The 15,891-nt window shown below is 48.0% G+C and overlaps 1 protein-coding gene across 2 annotated transcripts in view; it reads left to right on the top strand.

Annotated features, from left to right (window-relative positions):
• Nep2 (M13 family metallopeptidase neprilysin 2) overlaps positions 1-15,891 on the top strand; it is a 93,641-nt gene that overhangs the window by 269 nt on the left and 77,481 nt on the right. Inside the window, exon 1 of one of the 2 annotated variants that reach the window (XM_077675991.1) lies at positions 2,946-3,340. The exons of the other annotated variant lie outside the window; for it this stretch is intronic. Coding sequence (XP_077532117.1) covers positions 3,261-3,340 — 80 coding nt within the window. The 5' untranslated portion in view covers positions 2,946-3,260. Of the gene's footprint in view, positions 1-2,945; positions 3,341-15,891 lie in introns of those variants that run through there. 2 annotated transcript variants of the gene reach the window in all.

Raw genomic sequence — 15,891 nt, 5'->3', positions numbered from 1 at the left:
AGCTGTCGGCGGCCGACCCGCGTCCGGTGCTGCGCGGCTCGCTGAACGTCCCGTCCGAGTCACGCCATTGTCTTGGAAGCATTGTGCTGCTGCTGCTGCTGCTGCGGTCAGAGTTTTGCAACCCTACACTTGGGTGGCTGACCATTCCTTGGGCTGTAAGATGAAAAACAACGATATTGCTCTCGTGTCGCTTTGGAAAAAAATTAGGAACTTCAGAGTCACTTAGCGAGACACTAGCATGCCTGGAAGTTTCAGTGCAGCGAATGGTGCCGTCTACAATTTGTTTCGATGAAGATGCGCCTACCTGACCACTCGGAAACAAACCGACGTGTTCGTGGTCGGAATTTTAAAGAAGGATATTTTTATCGGAGCTCCACTGGGGCGACTCGGCGGAGCTCACTGTCTCGGCGTGCAGAGCATTGCGAGAGCCGTGGATGCGGAAAGCAGTGCCACGCACGAGACGCGCCGATTGTGAATGATGCTGTGATGACCACTTGAATGCGCTCCAGATATATCTTCATAGAGGGCTGCTACAGTGAGTTTCGGCTGTCCAGGCATTATATAGCGCCAATCCATTGCTTTGTCGTAGATTTGTTTGTCGAGACAGTGGCTCCTGTATCAGGCTGCGTCCTTTTTCAAAACTCTCTCTCTCTCTCTCTCTCTCTCTATATATATATATATATATATATATATATATATATATATATATATATATATATATATATATATATATATATATATATATATATATATATATATATATATATATATATATATATATATATATATATATATATATATATATATAGCGAATCAGAAGATGGGAAATGAAGGGCTCCGTGAAATAAGACAGAAAATAAGGGTTGGCAGTCAAGAAAACCTCGGAAAGCAAAGGGGAGGTTGTGGTGGGTCATAGAAAGAGATGAAGAATTTTTTAGAAAGTGGTGAAGAAATGCCCGCCGGGTGGGATCCCACCCGGCGGGCTCCCACCTGGCGGGCATTTCTTCACCACTTTCTTTTCTACTCAAAAAATTCTTCATCTCTTTCTATGACCCACCACAACCCCCCCTTTGCCTTCCGAGGTTTTCTTGACTGCCAACCCTTATTTTCTATATATATATATATATATATATATATATATATATATATATATAGAGAGAGAGAGAGAGAGAGGGCTCTATAAAACAGAGAAAACTCGCAAATAGCGCGTGAGATGAGTGAAAAGTCGGGTGTTTTCTTATGTATCATACGCCAAGGAACTTTCCTGCATCATTCATATATGTTTACATATGAATACAGAGTACGCTCTCGGTATAGCAAGGTCCTCAAGCCAAAAATCTGGCTTGTTTATCAGCGATACCTTGTTAAAAGTGGGGATAATTCGCTCTCTGTGGACTATATTGGGGACCGATGAGACCCTTTGAATAGAGCAATTTCTTTATTAGGAGTGTTTACAATATGCGTGTAATTTCAATGAACCCTCGTTATAACGAAGTCTCCGGGAAAGGAAACGCAGTTTGTTATAAGCGGTGATTCGTTAGAAGCAATGATGGCTTTCCCTTTCTGCATGGCAGTGAGGGCCGTGAAAAACTTCGAATAAAGCGATTATTTCGTTCTACCGCAGGTTTAAGGGCGTATACATACACAACTCGTCATTCCAGAACACGTTACCCGAGGCTTCTATTCATTTTGGTCAATATCTAACTGGTCGATATCCCAAACAAGTCCCCGTGTGCCCATAATCCAGCGTGCGAATGTTACGTGCCCAGTCGTAATGGGCTGACAAGGCGTTTTATGGGGGGCGCCAGAGCTTACTCGCACTATAATGCAAATAAACAAACACACGTGCTCCCGGCAGCTGGAGCAATTCCTGAAGCACCTGATCAGCTTCTGCTGAGGGGCGCTACTAAAACAAAAGGGATGGTGTCTTTGTGTTCCCAGGACAGGAATCGGGGCTTACCCCGGCCATTGCCGGACGTAAGGCCTCCATTGTCTTTTTGGCGTGTATGCAGGAGTCGTTCCGTTCTCTTTCCGGCCGGGTCACTCAACCTGCCGCAAAGCAGGTGTCGCAACATCCTCCTTCATTCTTCGACGAGCGAGCTAAAGTTCTCTCCATAACCTCGGCAGGCGAGAACACGTTTTGAGTGAAAATAAATGCAGCTTTGTAGCGAGCGCATGTTTTGAATGGTTGACGAGCCCACCCCTGATAACGTATGGACCGTATCTCTATTTTAGAGTGTAGAGAGGTTTAGAAAACGTTTTTTTGTTAGGGGCGAAGCACCTTAAGGCCGAGGCTGTGTCCGGCATCCGTCCGGCGTCCGTGCTCACGGCACAGCACCGTGTAAATTGAAACATCTTTGAACAAAAGGTTCACAAAAGGTTAACAAGAACAAAATAACAGGTTCACAAAAGGTTGGAGAGAGAGAGGTAGAGAGAGAGAGAGAGAGCTCCTGTAGAGCCGTGCTGCGCATGCACGAGGAGGATTGGATTGAATTGGATTTGGATTGGATTGAAATAGATTGAATTGTATAAAATTGAATTGTATTGGATTGGATTGGAAATCGTCTTAGCATCAGTAAGCACTCTCACGGGTGATTTACGCTAAGAACGATCCCCCGTGCTTCGCCCACTCGTCATGATTCACTTCGTGGAGATGCGTGAATTCTTTTTTTTCTCCTGTTTCGTTTCTGTTCCCTGATTGCGGCATTATGCATATCGTTTCTTGCCTTGTCGCGCGCCGTCCTCCGTGCCGCTGTAAGAATCAGTGCCGACCGGCACGTGGATTCGGCTTGCGCCTCCTTTGAGAGCTCGTTACGCGGAGGGGCGCGCAGGCGACGACGACGGGGATCGGGTCAGCGCAGCTGCGGCTCGGGGGAGGCGGCCGCCAGTGGAGAGCCCGACGACGACGACGAGGAGGAGGCCGACGTGTACGAGGACGCTCCGGGCAAGCGTGTCGAAAGAAGCCACTTGGGCCCTGCTGTCTCGCGGAAGCGCCACCGTGATTCCCGCTGTGTGCCACCACGCTCCAGCTCTCGCGAGGAGGTCTCCGTTCCACTGGGACCTAAGTAAACAGCGCCGACGCTTCCTCAACCCTTTCTCGAGGCAAGCCGCTGGCACCGCCAGAATGGAACAGTCTTCGTCTCCTCCCTCCGGTCGACCTTTTCACGGTGTCTTGTGATCAGGCGGGTGCGTGATTGTCGAAAGGAACTTAGTCCTGACGGGGCAGTGATGGCCATGTCAACCGCACGCCTGCCACGAAGATGTCAACCGGCGTAATGGAATCCACCCTCGGCGATACAAATGGAACGCAGAGGAGGCTCCCACCGACGCAGCCCGAGAGGTAATTCGACGTTATCATCGTGCCACACAGTTTCCGAGCGTATTACTGGTTGGCATGGATTGCGTGCATAAATAGTCACGTGAAGAGAAAAAATAAACTAGACTAACAGGGCGAAGAAACTGCTGTTACCGAAAGTTGACCGTGCTCTTAACCTTCACTAAAATACTTACCGTTTCCAACATCAAGTATTGATTCGGGTTCTAAACGGGCAGCAGCTTCCACAGCAAGTTCCGCTACGTACCCGCCGCGGTGGCTCAGTGGCTAAGGCGTTGCGCTGCTGAGCACAAGGTCGCGGGTTCGATTCCCGGCCGCGGTGGCCGCTTTTCTGATGGAGGCGAAAAGCAAAAATGCCCGTGTGTACGAGACTTCGGCGCACGTTAAAGATTCCCAGGTGGTCAAAATTAATCCGGAGCCTACGGTGCGCCTCATCGCCTGCGTTGCGTCGGCGCGTTAAACCCTACAATCAATCGAAACTGTGCATGTAGTTCTGAATTCTCACTCACTCACTCACTCAGTTACAACGTGACAAGTTACCTGCTCCCGTTGCCAACGACACTTCGCGCCCCCCTGTATCAGCTGGACTCGGGGCTCTGTCAGTAGCCATCACGAGACTCAGTGCAACGTAAGCAAATGTGCTGTGGAGAGACGGGGGACTTCTCCGCTGCTCCCTCTCACACCAGGACGCCTTTATGCAGAATTTCGATTTGGGGGGGGGGATGTTTTTTTTTTTGGGGGGGGGGGTTGTATAAATCCCTAGGCAGGGTGCTTGTGGTTGTGGGATCTTTTTTTGGGGGGGGGGTATCGAAGTCCTTCTGGGGGGGTGTTAAGGGGGTGTGTATAAATCCCTGCACCCTCATAAGGCGAATAAGTTGCATTTAGCGGTTCGAAACGCAAGAAAAATGATTTATGCAGATTTTCCAAATTTGCTTGTTCTCCAAAAACGCTATTCTTGATCGCCGGCTCCAGGGTACGGAAGACGCTGGGAAAATGCTACCTGTTTACTCATTTACAGATAAGCGACGAAACTTTGCTTCTTTACTCTTATACACGACAAGATTGGCGCACAAAGCGTCTCCGTGTTTTGAGGTGGGCTACCAGCCACTTGTCTCTGAATCCAGACATGTACGTCGCGCCGTAACGCAGCACAGATAGTGTCGGAATCTCACCGTAAAGCCGACCGTAATCTAGTGTCGGAATCTCGCCGTAAAGCAGGTCGTAACTTCTTGATTCTTTTGTCTACGCTGCATTTCTCTCTCTCTCTCTCTCTCTCTCTCTCTCTCTCTCTCTCTCTCTCTCTCTCTCTCTCTCTCTCTCTCTCTCTGTGCGGGTGCGTGCGTGCGTGCGTGCACGCGCATGCGTGCGGGGGAGGAGAGAGCACTCAGGACTTTATTTTGATTTGGCAAACTACGTTAAAAACGTAGTTTGACAATTACCATCCGATGTAGCAATAGTTATCAACCAACCCGCCGCGGTGGCTCAGTGGCTAAGGCGTTGCGCTGCTGAGCACAAGGTCGCGGGTTCGATTCCCGGCCGCGGCGGCCGCTTTTCTGATGGAGGCGAAAAGCAAAAACGCCCGTGTGTACGAGATTTCGGCGCACGATAAAGGTCCCCAGGTGGTCAAAATTAATCCGGAGCCCTCCACTACAGCGCGCCTCATCGCCTGCGTTGCCTCGGCGCGTTAAACCCGACAATAAAATCAATAAGTTATCAACCAGCACAGCCGGTTATCAAGGGAATCCTGATATCATCCTAATATACTGCAAAATGTTTTAACGGGCATATTATTTAGGACCGGCTTCAAGTACACTGTAGGCCGACTTCAAATGCAAATGCTTCAACTCGTATTTCAGCCTGCCGCGCTCCTGGTGCACCATTTGAGCCAGAACGCTTATGTACTGACAATTTTTCTGGAAGTGAGTATCACTTACCAGGGCGATGTTTTTGAAAACGTCAGAGGTGTGATGTCCTATCAAATCCACAGTCCGGAAGTAAGTGCAGTGTAAGTAATTTTGCGTGCTACTCTTAGGCACACCCGTTCAAATACAGTCGGCCGAGATCCATGTCCACTCAAACACAGGGGTTATTTGCAGTATACGATGGCCGTGAGGCTACTGGTTTGGCCCAGCGCATGAACACTGGCTCACACGTGAGGAATTTTAGAAAAAAATTGCTTCTATAGTACAATACATACATACATACATACATACATACATACATACATACATACATACATACATACATACATACATACATACATACATACATACATACATACATACATACATACATACATACATTTGCTGCTTCTGGACTCTCCAAGTTGCCTGTGAGCAAATTTTTCCAAAAAAGTCCTTCGTACTGCTATTGTAAACTTTGCGAGCATTCATTCAGTCATTCATTCATTCATTCATTCATTCATTCATTCATTCATTCAAAATTTTTTTGTAAGGGAGTAGGCACTTATCTGTTTTAGAGCGAAGCTGTAAATGTCCGATTACCCCAGTTCTGGCGCCCGTGTAGAACGAAAACGAGGGGAATTATGTTCAGCGTACAGAAGAAAAAAATATATATAAAAAATAAACAGAAAGTTTATAGGCCTTCCATATTTTCATCTTATATTTTCCCTGAAAAGATGTCTTCTCAACAGCGCTTTTGTGTTTAGAGATGCACCCGAATTTAAGAAGGTTGGCATACACTTCGTTTTTGTAAGCTGGCTTTTCCACAATGTGTGTTGCGCAGTGAAGCATACGGAGGTAGTACGGTTACAGCATCACTTTATATCCTCTCCACCACCGCCGCCTCCTTCCCGAGTCGTGTATACTGCTCGCCACACGCGGCGTCTCTCTCCCCGCTGCCATTTTAGTGGCGAAGCACCTGAGGACCTCGCTTTGTCCGGGGCTTGTTCCTTGGCGCCCGTGTACACAGGGTTGCGCATGCGCGAGGAGCATTGTATCGGATTGGATTGGATTGGAATTGTATATACTGTACACACGCGTTGTCACTCATTTACATGCGCGAGTGGGCAATGCCACGGGTGATTTACGGTAAGAACGATCCCCAGTGCTTCGCCCACTCGTCATGATTCACTTCGTGGAGATGTGTGAATTTTTTATCGTGCATTTGGGGAGGGGTGAGAGGGGGGGGGGGGTGCACGCTCACACAGGCTTCATGCGCTCACCGTTGACATACCCGTTATGCTGGGGGCCGATTTCAACGTGTACGTCTCACGACCCGATGCGACCTGACTGCTGTCCTCCGTGGTGTAGCGGTTTGGGTTCATGTGCTGCACAGGCAGTACGATGCCTCCGACGCGGGATTTAAACGGACAGCTTTATGTTTGTCCGCTAGAATAAAGATCGAAAGCTTCCAGGTTTTATTCAGTTACTCGGCTGGGACGCGTGCTCGGTCGTAAATTACAAAAAAAAAAATGTAGCCTGTTTCGCGCACTTATTGCACTGCGCTCAGCTTCACTGGTCATCCTTCTTCGCGGAGTGGGAGGTATTGAGTTCTGACAAGGCACCTTGATTTGCTTCACTCGGGGCTCCGGGCGTGGCGACCATTACGGAGGCTTAGACATCTGGCGGCCCCGAGCCTCCCAGGATTACGAGTAATATAGGAATTTGTGTAATAAACTGATTCAACCTGCGATTGCGGTGAAAATAAAGCGAAAATTTCTTTGGACGTGATGCTGCACTGCGACATTCAAGGCCGACAATTTAGCTCTTTAATGTAGGGAGATTGTTGCAGCAGTAGTAATAGCAGTAATAGTAGGGGTAGTAGTAGCAAGGCCAGGAGATGGACGCAAATCATTCACCGGAATTGGTCACGCGAACGGGAGATTAACCCCATTCAGCTGGCCTCCTGCAGCTACGCAAGCGTGACTCCTTTTCTCGCGGTTCTCTTCTGAGGAGAATTGACTCCGCACGGACACCGGTGGCGACAGAGTTGGGTTGCTGGGTTTTACAACGACAGCTGTCAGTGGAGGACGTCCGATTGTTTCGTTCCGGCAATTATGTTCAAGCCTGTAAAGAGTGTTTCACTGCGAGCACATGAAAAACAACAGAAAGCCGTCTTCATGAAGCAGGACACGCTAGAGCTGAATTTAAACCACAAGTTATACGGTACAATTTTAGCACAAATATACATCTCAATGTCAAAAAAAGGAATAAGGGTTTGGGTGGGGGGGGGGGGGGGGTTGTGAATTCCAGATGTTAGTGGAGTTCACATCGCAAGTCCTGTAGCGAGTTTTGAAGTGGTAAAAACAGCTTTTTTTTTTGTCGATGAGACAGGTAGCTACTTGCGTTTTTCTTGTACCAAGTTCAACACTTGCACGGACGTCTTCGAGTATGGCGCGACGCAGGCGACAGGACCGGTCACTTTCACGATCTCAATTATCACCGCGCGCGAAATTCAAAAGAACAACAACCAAAAGAATGGATGCACTGCGGTTGATGCATGGGGTTCCTATTTGCGTAACGGCTTTCCTTTTCTGATGCTCGCGCGTAACGCCGCACGTGCACCGTGCTGACGGGGCGTGCACGGGACTGGCGGCGGGGTGCTCGAGTGAGAGAGAGAGAAAGAGGGAGAGAGCGTCGCGTAGCACTCGAGGAGCGCTCCTCGAGGAAGCACCGAGGCGGCCTAGATCGTGATTTCCGCCCCCCGCGCTCTGCTCAAACACGACAGCGCTGCCTTCGACGACGGCATCGATTTCCGCGGGTCCTTTAGACTCGCCTCACGAACTCAACGGGGTAAAGGAGACAACGGCGCTGCGGCATCCTCGACCGCCCCCCACCGGCGTGCCTAGCTTTGTCTCTTCTGTGTTCTTCGACGTATCACCTATCTCGCGGCTGCCTACGTGAGCCAAGAAAAGTTGTCTCTACCGAGAGAAGCTTGCGGGCGTTTTAAAGCTTCAAACGCGCGTTTGACCAGCCCCATGTAGACAAGTAGAGGGCTTCCGCGTGGTGGATCCATACATAGCAGGGCGGACAACTGTCTTTTTCCTATGTCCAGTGGAGGAGGCACAAGATAAAGCAAAGCAGTGCCACGATATCGGGAGGCATTGCCAATAACCCACAGACACAACCGCCGTAATGCTTTCAAGGTCAGCAGCATTCTCTCACGCATCACGTCCTAATTAACCGATCTTGCTGCCCTCCACGAGATGGGCATGCTGGTCGTGCCCGGTGACGTCACGTTGCTTCTCGAGGCACTTGCAGGGTCCTTCCTCCAACACCTGATGGCGGCTTTCGAGGAAAGCGGCAAAACATTTTTTTTACGGCTACATAGTTCAATTACTTAATATTTAAGGGGGTGGAGGGTGGAGAAAGCTTTGTGTTCGGAACAGAGAACATGGAGGACGTGTTCCCATCACCCTCTTGAAGGTGAGTTGCGCTTGTTATGATAGCAGAGACGGACACGGGAAAAAAAAGCGCATACTTTCACAAGAAGACAGCGCTGTCTTCTTGTGAAAGTATACGTTTTTCTTTCCTGTGTCCGTCTTTGTTATCATAACAAGCGCAACTTACCTTCAAGAGCATGCTGCACCAACTAGCCCGACATTAAGCTTTACTGAATCTCATCATCCTCTATTTCCGTCGCCGATATTATTGCGCATGCGCCGCCCTATCGCTGCTAATGGCTGCGCGGTAGTAAAAATGGGGGGAAAGGTCATTGAGCAAAGCGAGGATCATCGTAATTAAAGTATTCCGCCGCTAGCTGGCACTCAAAACGAAACCAGTCTGTCAGAAATAATGTGTTTTCATTGAAGAAGGATAAATTGAAGGCGTTCAATGTTTGCACCCTCATGCTGTAGCTATTTCTAGACCAAATAAAGGTACTAGGTACACGCACGAACAAAAAAATGAACAAAAAAAAGAGCGAAAACAAAATAAATAAATAAATAAATAAATAAATAAATAAATAAATAAATAAATAAATAAATAAATAAATAAATAAATAAATAAATAAAGGAGCAAACGTGTTTTCTCCATTCGATTACTTTTGCTGTTTAATGTTACAAAGAAAACTGGACAAATCAGTTTGCTGTGTTTTATAAATTTGCTGACACGATCATTCAGTAAACTGTACTTACCATAAGAAAAGAATAAAGATGCTGTTATTAGATACCCTAAAGCCACTGATTTTCGCACGAGTTCCCTTTTTTATTTTTTAGATACCAAATATTTACATATTTGACAGATTATTTCGAATCCCTTGTGGTTTAGTATTGTGCCCGAAAGTTGTGAAAAAAAGAGAAAAAAATCCCTCGTGGCGCCAGTAACGTGTACAACTACGTGTATGGCGTTATTGGAGAAGCGAACGTCGAGATGGCGCGTACGCCATCCTGTTTGTGAAGCGATTCTAAGCACGTTGTGCAAAACTGTGCTTCAGGGAAACTGCTGCCGCAAAACAGGCATTGGCTAATGCAGCTTTTAAGAATTAACAATACCGAGCTCAACGCAATTGTCTTGTTTTTCCTTCTCTGCCAGTCAACTGATTACGCCAGAAGGAAAAAGCAAAGAGTTGCGTCAGATTGGGTGCAGCCTTGCGCGTCTAAACATGACGGCAAGCTCCGAGAGAACTTTTTGCACGTGTCCTCTTAACGCGAACGCCCAGGATCGGGAACGGTTATTACCTGCATGGTCGTCTTCGTCCTTACATGGGGCGCGGCTAACGTCGTCATCTCATCTCTCTCCATCGTTTCTACCGCGCGATCATCACCATAACTTGTTGGGACGGTTGGTGTTTGTTTTCGGTGGAGCCCAGCGCTTGCGCATGAAGCGCACTCTTTAAAGTGAAGTTTTCTTCTCCTCACTGATGGCGACCGTCCATACCAAAACGCATTGCAGGAAAGCCAAATTTCTTTGACGATGATCATGATCGTGGGTTAAGTGAAGGATGGTTGAAACGCCGGGCCCTCTCTGGTCAAAAGCCAATGTTTTCAAAGTCCAAAATTCAAACTGTTACAAAGTCCAAAATCCAAACTGTTACGGAGAAAATGCACTGCAGGAAAGCCAACTTACACAATGGGTTCCAACGAAGGCGCATCAATCAACCCAAGATAAAAAAAAAAAAAAAAAGCTTCTCGTGATGGGAATCGAACCCGGTTCCCTCGCGGTTTGGAGCTGACGTCCATCCGGTTGCGCCATTCCTTCAAGGTCGACGCAGTTTGGATTTCGGACTCTGTCTTTGACTCAGGTTGCATGTGGGCAAGTTTCGCGTTTTAACTATCTTTCTGTGAAGAAAGGGGCTTTGAATTTCTTTTAGTTATATGTCTGTATATTGTATTTACACTATTTACGCGATGTCGGCCGTGAGAGGGCACCCGCGCAGGCTAGGCGTCGCAAACAGCTTAGTTTTCGTTGGAGATAGGGGCAAAGCGCTGTGAGCCGCTGCCCACCTCGTCGTCATCTCGTGAAAATATGAGGGATGAACAGGTGCGCATGCGCGCTCGTGCTCACAGGCTGGCGCACACACGCAAACAGGCGTTGTTACGGAAGCAAGGTGGACATTATATACAATTACGACGCAATAAAATGGGAAGAAATCGTTACTTTTACTTTTAATCCCTCGTTGGCACGTGTTTACATTCGAAAGTAAAATGAAGTTATAACCAAAGCTGCCCCATGGAAATTTGTCATTGTTATATTTGTTATTGTTAAATCTGTTGTATAGAAATTTGTTATTCTCCTGGATATCAATAGGTGCTTCCAGGGCTGCTCCCCTCACCCCCCTTCATACACCGGCTTTTTGGGTCATGTCGTGCTGCTGAGCTCCAAGATACACGATAGGGAGTACACGTGTGTGACCCGAATTCGAATAAAGGTTTCCTACGCCACTCGGTGGACATATATACACAAAAAAAAAAATATTGGAAGCTCCTGTGTTCAATTTTTTGAGGGCAGCGAACGTTTCATCTGGCACCTAGCAAAATATCTTTGTATCCATCCCGCCATGAACAAAAAGAATACTACACAACAATTCCGCTTTAGCAATAATTTAACAGTAAATCATCCAGAAATTCATTGCTTTTCTTCTACATGTGCTGTGCGCAAGAGACTCGGTTCCTATTTTAATCCACATTGGTAGCACCGCACTACTGTAAGAGAATCTGATTAAATAACATTGCCAGCGAACAAAACCCGAATGAAAATTGCGGCAGATGTAAAATGAATAGCGAGCTTTCGCGACGAAATGTGAACCCACGCGCGTGCATGATCATCCGCGCCGTTTTTTAAAGCCAGAATAAAGCTTTGAAGAGCTTATGTCGTAGTGGAGGGGGGGAAGAGAAACGCTACGCCTTATGCCTTCTTTTTCCAACCATGAGCTGCGTTTTGATTTTCCTTACAGGGGCTGCGTGGCGAGTACGTCGGCATTCATTGCAAAAAGTGCGACATTATAACGGACGGGGAACAAATTGGCGCAGACCACGGATGGAGCCTGACACAAAATATGAAAAATTCGGAGGCAAAGAACGGACTTGGGGACCGCAGGACTGAAGCGGGTGGCGGTCAGTGGGAGAGGCCTTCGTCCTGCAGTGGACGTAAGTAGGCTGTTGATGATGATGACGATGGATGAGCTGGCAGTCAACGAAGAAAACGACACAGCGAGGGTGGGGGCAGGATTAGAGGTGCGGGGCCAGCAGAGGGAGAAAAAAATACGCTAATTTGGGCGCAGATAATGTATTCGGCTGTAATCAGGGGCGGTATTCTCCTGTTTGTCCGTTTTGAAAACGCCCGTTTCGTGTCCGTTTTATTGTGGCGTACTTCCAGTTGTAGGCGGGCTTTGGGTTGACGTTTGCGCAACTGTTCTTGTAAATACATTTTAAGCGATTAAACCTATTTTAAACTATCTTTTGTGTGTTTATTGTTCCGCCAGCAAACCAACAACAAGGCGACGAAAAATCGTCTGCTCCAAATCGTCTGCTCCGAGAAGCCGCGGCTCATAGCTCCGCCGTGCTTGCATGGCGTCACATCCGGGTGTTCGCTTCTAGCCACTCAGGGCTTGCTCAAAGCGGACACTTTTGAAACGGACACAAAACGGACAAAACACGAGAATACCGCCCCAGGTGTGCGAGTGGTTTGCAGGCATGAAAACGAACATTCCTCATACGTACAACGCTGCTGCTACCAGTGAAGATGATGAAGAAATCTATAGACGCGTGTGAAAAGGGCGCTCCATCCATATCATGACGGCGGGGCTCGGTACCATAATAGATAACATGTCCAGAAGTATTCATGTTCGTTAACGAGAAATGAGCGTGCATATTCGCCGTCCGACGGCGCTACAGCCCACCGCTTAAGCCATGGCGAGATTGCCTTCCGGAGACATTCCGATTCTTAAAGGGACTCTGCAACACTTCCGATAAACGTTTTCATTCATTTCTTCGCGTCTGGAAGCATTGCGAAAGCTATATTCATCGCCAGCACAGAGCGGCACTGCGTGATTTGCTCGTCGCAGCACATTTGGTCGTTGGCTTGCGTTTCTGCTTTGCTTTTGCGGCTTTTTTTTAAAGTGGCTATGGAATGTGTTCATTGCTGCAGCTGAAGCAAAGTCGGCCAATAGCCGCTACACCGCTGTATTTACGAGATTTCAGCGGTTGAGGAAAACGTAAAACCGGGAAAGAGAGAAAATCTTTCGAACAAGTTTCTAAGTTATCTGATAGGCACAGAGCAGTAATTTCTGGCTGAGGTACTTTGCGACCCCCTAATCTAAGCATAGGATGTGTTGTTTGACTACGTTCTGCAAGAATTTAAGATTTAGAAAAAAGTGTTGCGGGGTCCCTTTAATAGCGGGCTGGCAGAAAGCGCCTTTCGTTGTGGTATAGAGGTTCTGTCTTAGGTTCCTGATGCCAAGGGCAGTGGTTTGAGTCCGACTTTTGCCTCGTTTATTATTTCTATGACATCTTCAATTATATATTTTCATAGCTTAGGTTAATTTCGGCGTTTTAAATGATTGCTTTCTGATCGCTAGGCTATGTTGGGTTAGGTTAGGTCAGGTAATGTCATGGAGAGCGAAGTACTGCTAGACGCGCCATTTTTCTACGAAACACCGGTGGACGTCGCTTCAGTAGAGTTCTTATAGTACCGTCGGTTGGCCTTCTAGACCCAGCCATCCGAACATGAGTATGCCAGTGTCTCAACCAATCTGCGTGCGTCGGTGGCGCCAGCCAAGAGAGAGCATTGCTAAGCAACGTCGTTGTGTCCGGAAGTGAAGCCTCCCAGTCAAGGTCATAGAGGAGAAGAATGCCGCGCGCGCAAGAAAACAAGTCGCTACGCAACACGCAGGGTAGCCGGTGTGTGGCGCTGCAGGTGGGAGCGTACGATTCACGTCGTCTGCTTTACACTGTGCATAACCAATCAAAGCAGCGCTCTTCCGCTCGAGCGCTGCCACTCGCATTCACCTTGATACAGCGACGTCCAATTGTATTCGAGAGCGTATACGTCCCAACCCCGAAAATGCGCGCGTCGTGCGTGTACGAAGCTGCGCGATAGTAATTAATACATTAAAAGCTCGTTAAGCAGCTGTTGGACTTTATGGCTGAGACTGGTCTATACGGCCTTCTGTGGTGCATGAAGCCGCTTGCATCCCGTCACTTTCCTTTTTTTTTTATCTTTCCATTCCTATGCCCTGTGGCAAAAAAGCGCAATAAAAAATCGAATTAGCCGGTTAATTCGAACTCACGCCCTGGTCCCAGCACAGCCCTGTATATTTCAAGGGGGAAAGCTCCCGGTAATTCGAACGCGTCGGTATCCAGAACGGCTAATTCAAACTAAGATCCCCTGGTTTCCATCGCTCCTCGCAGAAGAAGTCGGCCAGAGGGATTACAATGTGTTGCAAATCCAAACCAAAACAAACTTACTAGAGATGCAAAGCAACGAAACAGAAAAACGACAGCGTGGTGCGCGCTATGGCTCCTGCAATAGCTTATCTCGGCTCTACAGAGGGCGCCGCGCCACCGGCGACAGTGCTGCGGCACATGCCATTATTGTATACGAAACATTATTTACGGAATCACCTGCCACAAACGTACAGTAGCGCTTAATTCGCGATATCGAGTACAGAGGTGGCTTCTTCGTGTTCTGCCCGCGCAGTGTGGCGCAGTTTCCATTCATTCTTGCGCCCACCCGCTAATTCGGACTCCGCTTAATTCGAACAATTTTATGGTCCCCTTCGAGTTCGAATTAACAAGCTTTTACTGTGCCAGGAATGAGGTCAGCGGCCGGAGCAGCTGTCACGGCGGAATAACGTCACAAATACACGTAATTACTCAGTCTCGACGTAGGCTGGAAAATAAGAAAAGTAAGTAAACAAAAATCCAGTGGGGACCTTCAGTTTGCTTACGTGCTCAAAAGCATGGCTTTCTTCGCTTTCCTTTGTTTGTCTTCCGGCGCGAATTACTTCGCCCTGCTTGTTTTCTGCCACTCACGTGGCATCAGGTTCAGGTGTCAGGCGGCACGCACTGTTCTATAACTTTTACGTTTCCATGCCGTGGTTTAGGAAAATTTAGGAAGCGGGTACATTAGCCCTTCCAGACCAATCGCATAAGTGGGTATATGTACCAAGAAGAGAGAAACATCGCCAACAACAACTTTGGCCCTACCGCTAGTTACGTGCGGTTAAACTCAGTGGTTGGGAATCGGGCTGCTGCTGTCCCATTAGATCACGCATGCGTTATCTACAGTAGAACCTCGTTGATACGTTTAAAGGGACCCTGCAACACTTTCTATAAGCGCCTTCACTCTTTCCTTCACGTCTGGAACCACTGCGACAGCTACAGTTATCGCCAGCACGGAGAGGCACTGCGTGATTTTCTCGTTGCACCAGATACGCCTTCCATTTCTGCTTTGTTTTTGTGGCTTTTTTTTAATTGATATCGAAAAGCGTTCATTGCTGCAACTTAAGGAGAACCGGCACACACTTTGCGACCCCCTAATCTAAGTACTGGGCCTGTTGGGTGACCACGTTCTGCAAGAATTTAAGTTTTCAAGAAAAGTTCAAGATTGTTGCAGGGTCCCTTGAAAAAATAACGCAAAGGAAAAGCGTACTATCTGGTAAAACGTATGGTCCACCGCAGTAAAAAGGAAGCAATCGAGAGACGTACGTGAGCATTTTAATGGCCTTTTTCACTTGTACATGTCTGTCAAGGTCTGCTTGCGCATGCTGCGGCCCTTTGAGAGCAAGGGCTCCTTTTCAAAACAATTGTCCTTGTTTTTCTAAAGAATTGACCTTCGCGCGAAAGTAACTCCGCACCGCTTCCAAGCCGACTACGGCCTGAGCATATGTGGCCGCCAGAGACGCCACCTCTTCCTCTCCGTCGTCGCCGCCATCTTTCTCGAAGGCATCGTCCAGCGCCGGAGCTGCTTCATGGCACGGTGATTCCGCCACGATTTCTTCGAAAGTTACCGCTTCGAGCGTTAGGACGTCATTATACAGGCCTTTGGCTAAAGGAGCCGCGTTACCAAGTGACTCCGGCAAGCCCAGCACTACGGGAAAGCCGCCACGATGACCCAGGCGGCCCGACTGCCGCTCGGAGCCTGCTTATTGCGCCG

This window comes from Haemaphysalis longicornis, unplaced genomic scaffold, assembly GCF_048455015.1.
Source record: "Haemaphysalis longicornis isolate Haplotype H1 unplaced genomic scaffold, Haemaphysalis longicornis Haplotype H1 scaffold_7, whole genome shotgun sequence".
In the NCBI taxonomy this organism is placed as follows: Eukaryota; Metazoa; Arthropoda; class Arachnida; order Ixodida; family Ixodidae; genus Haemaphysalis; species Haemaphysalis longicornis.
This window is presented reverse-complemented; position numbering and strand designations above follow the sequence as displayed.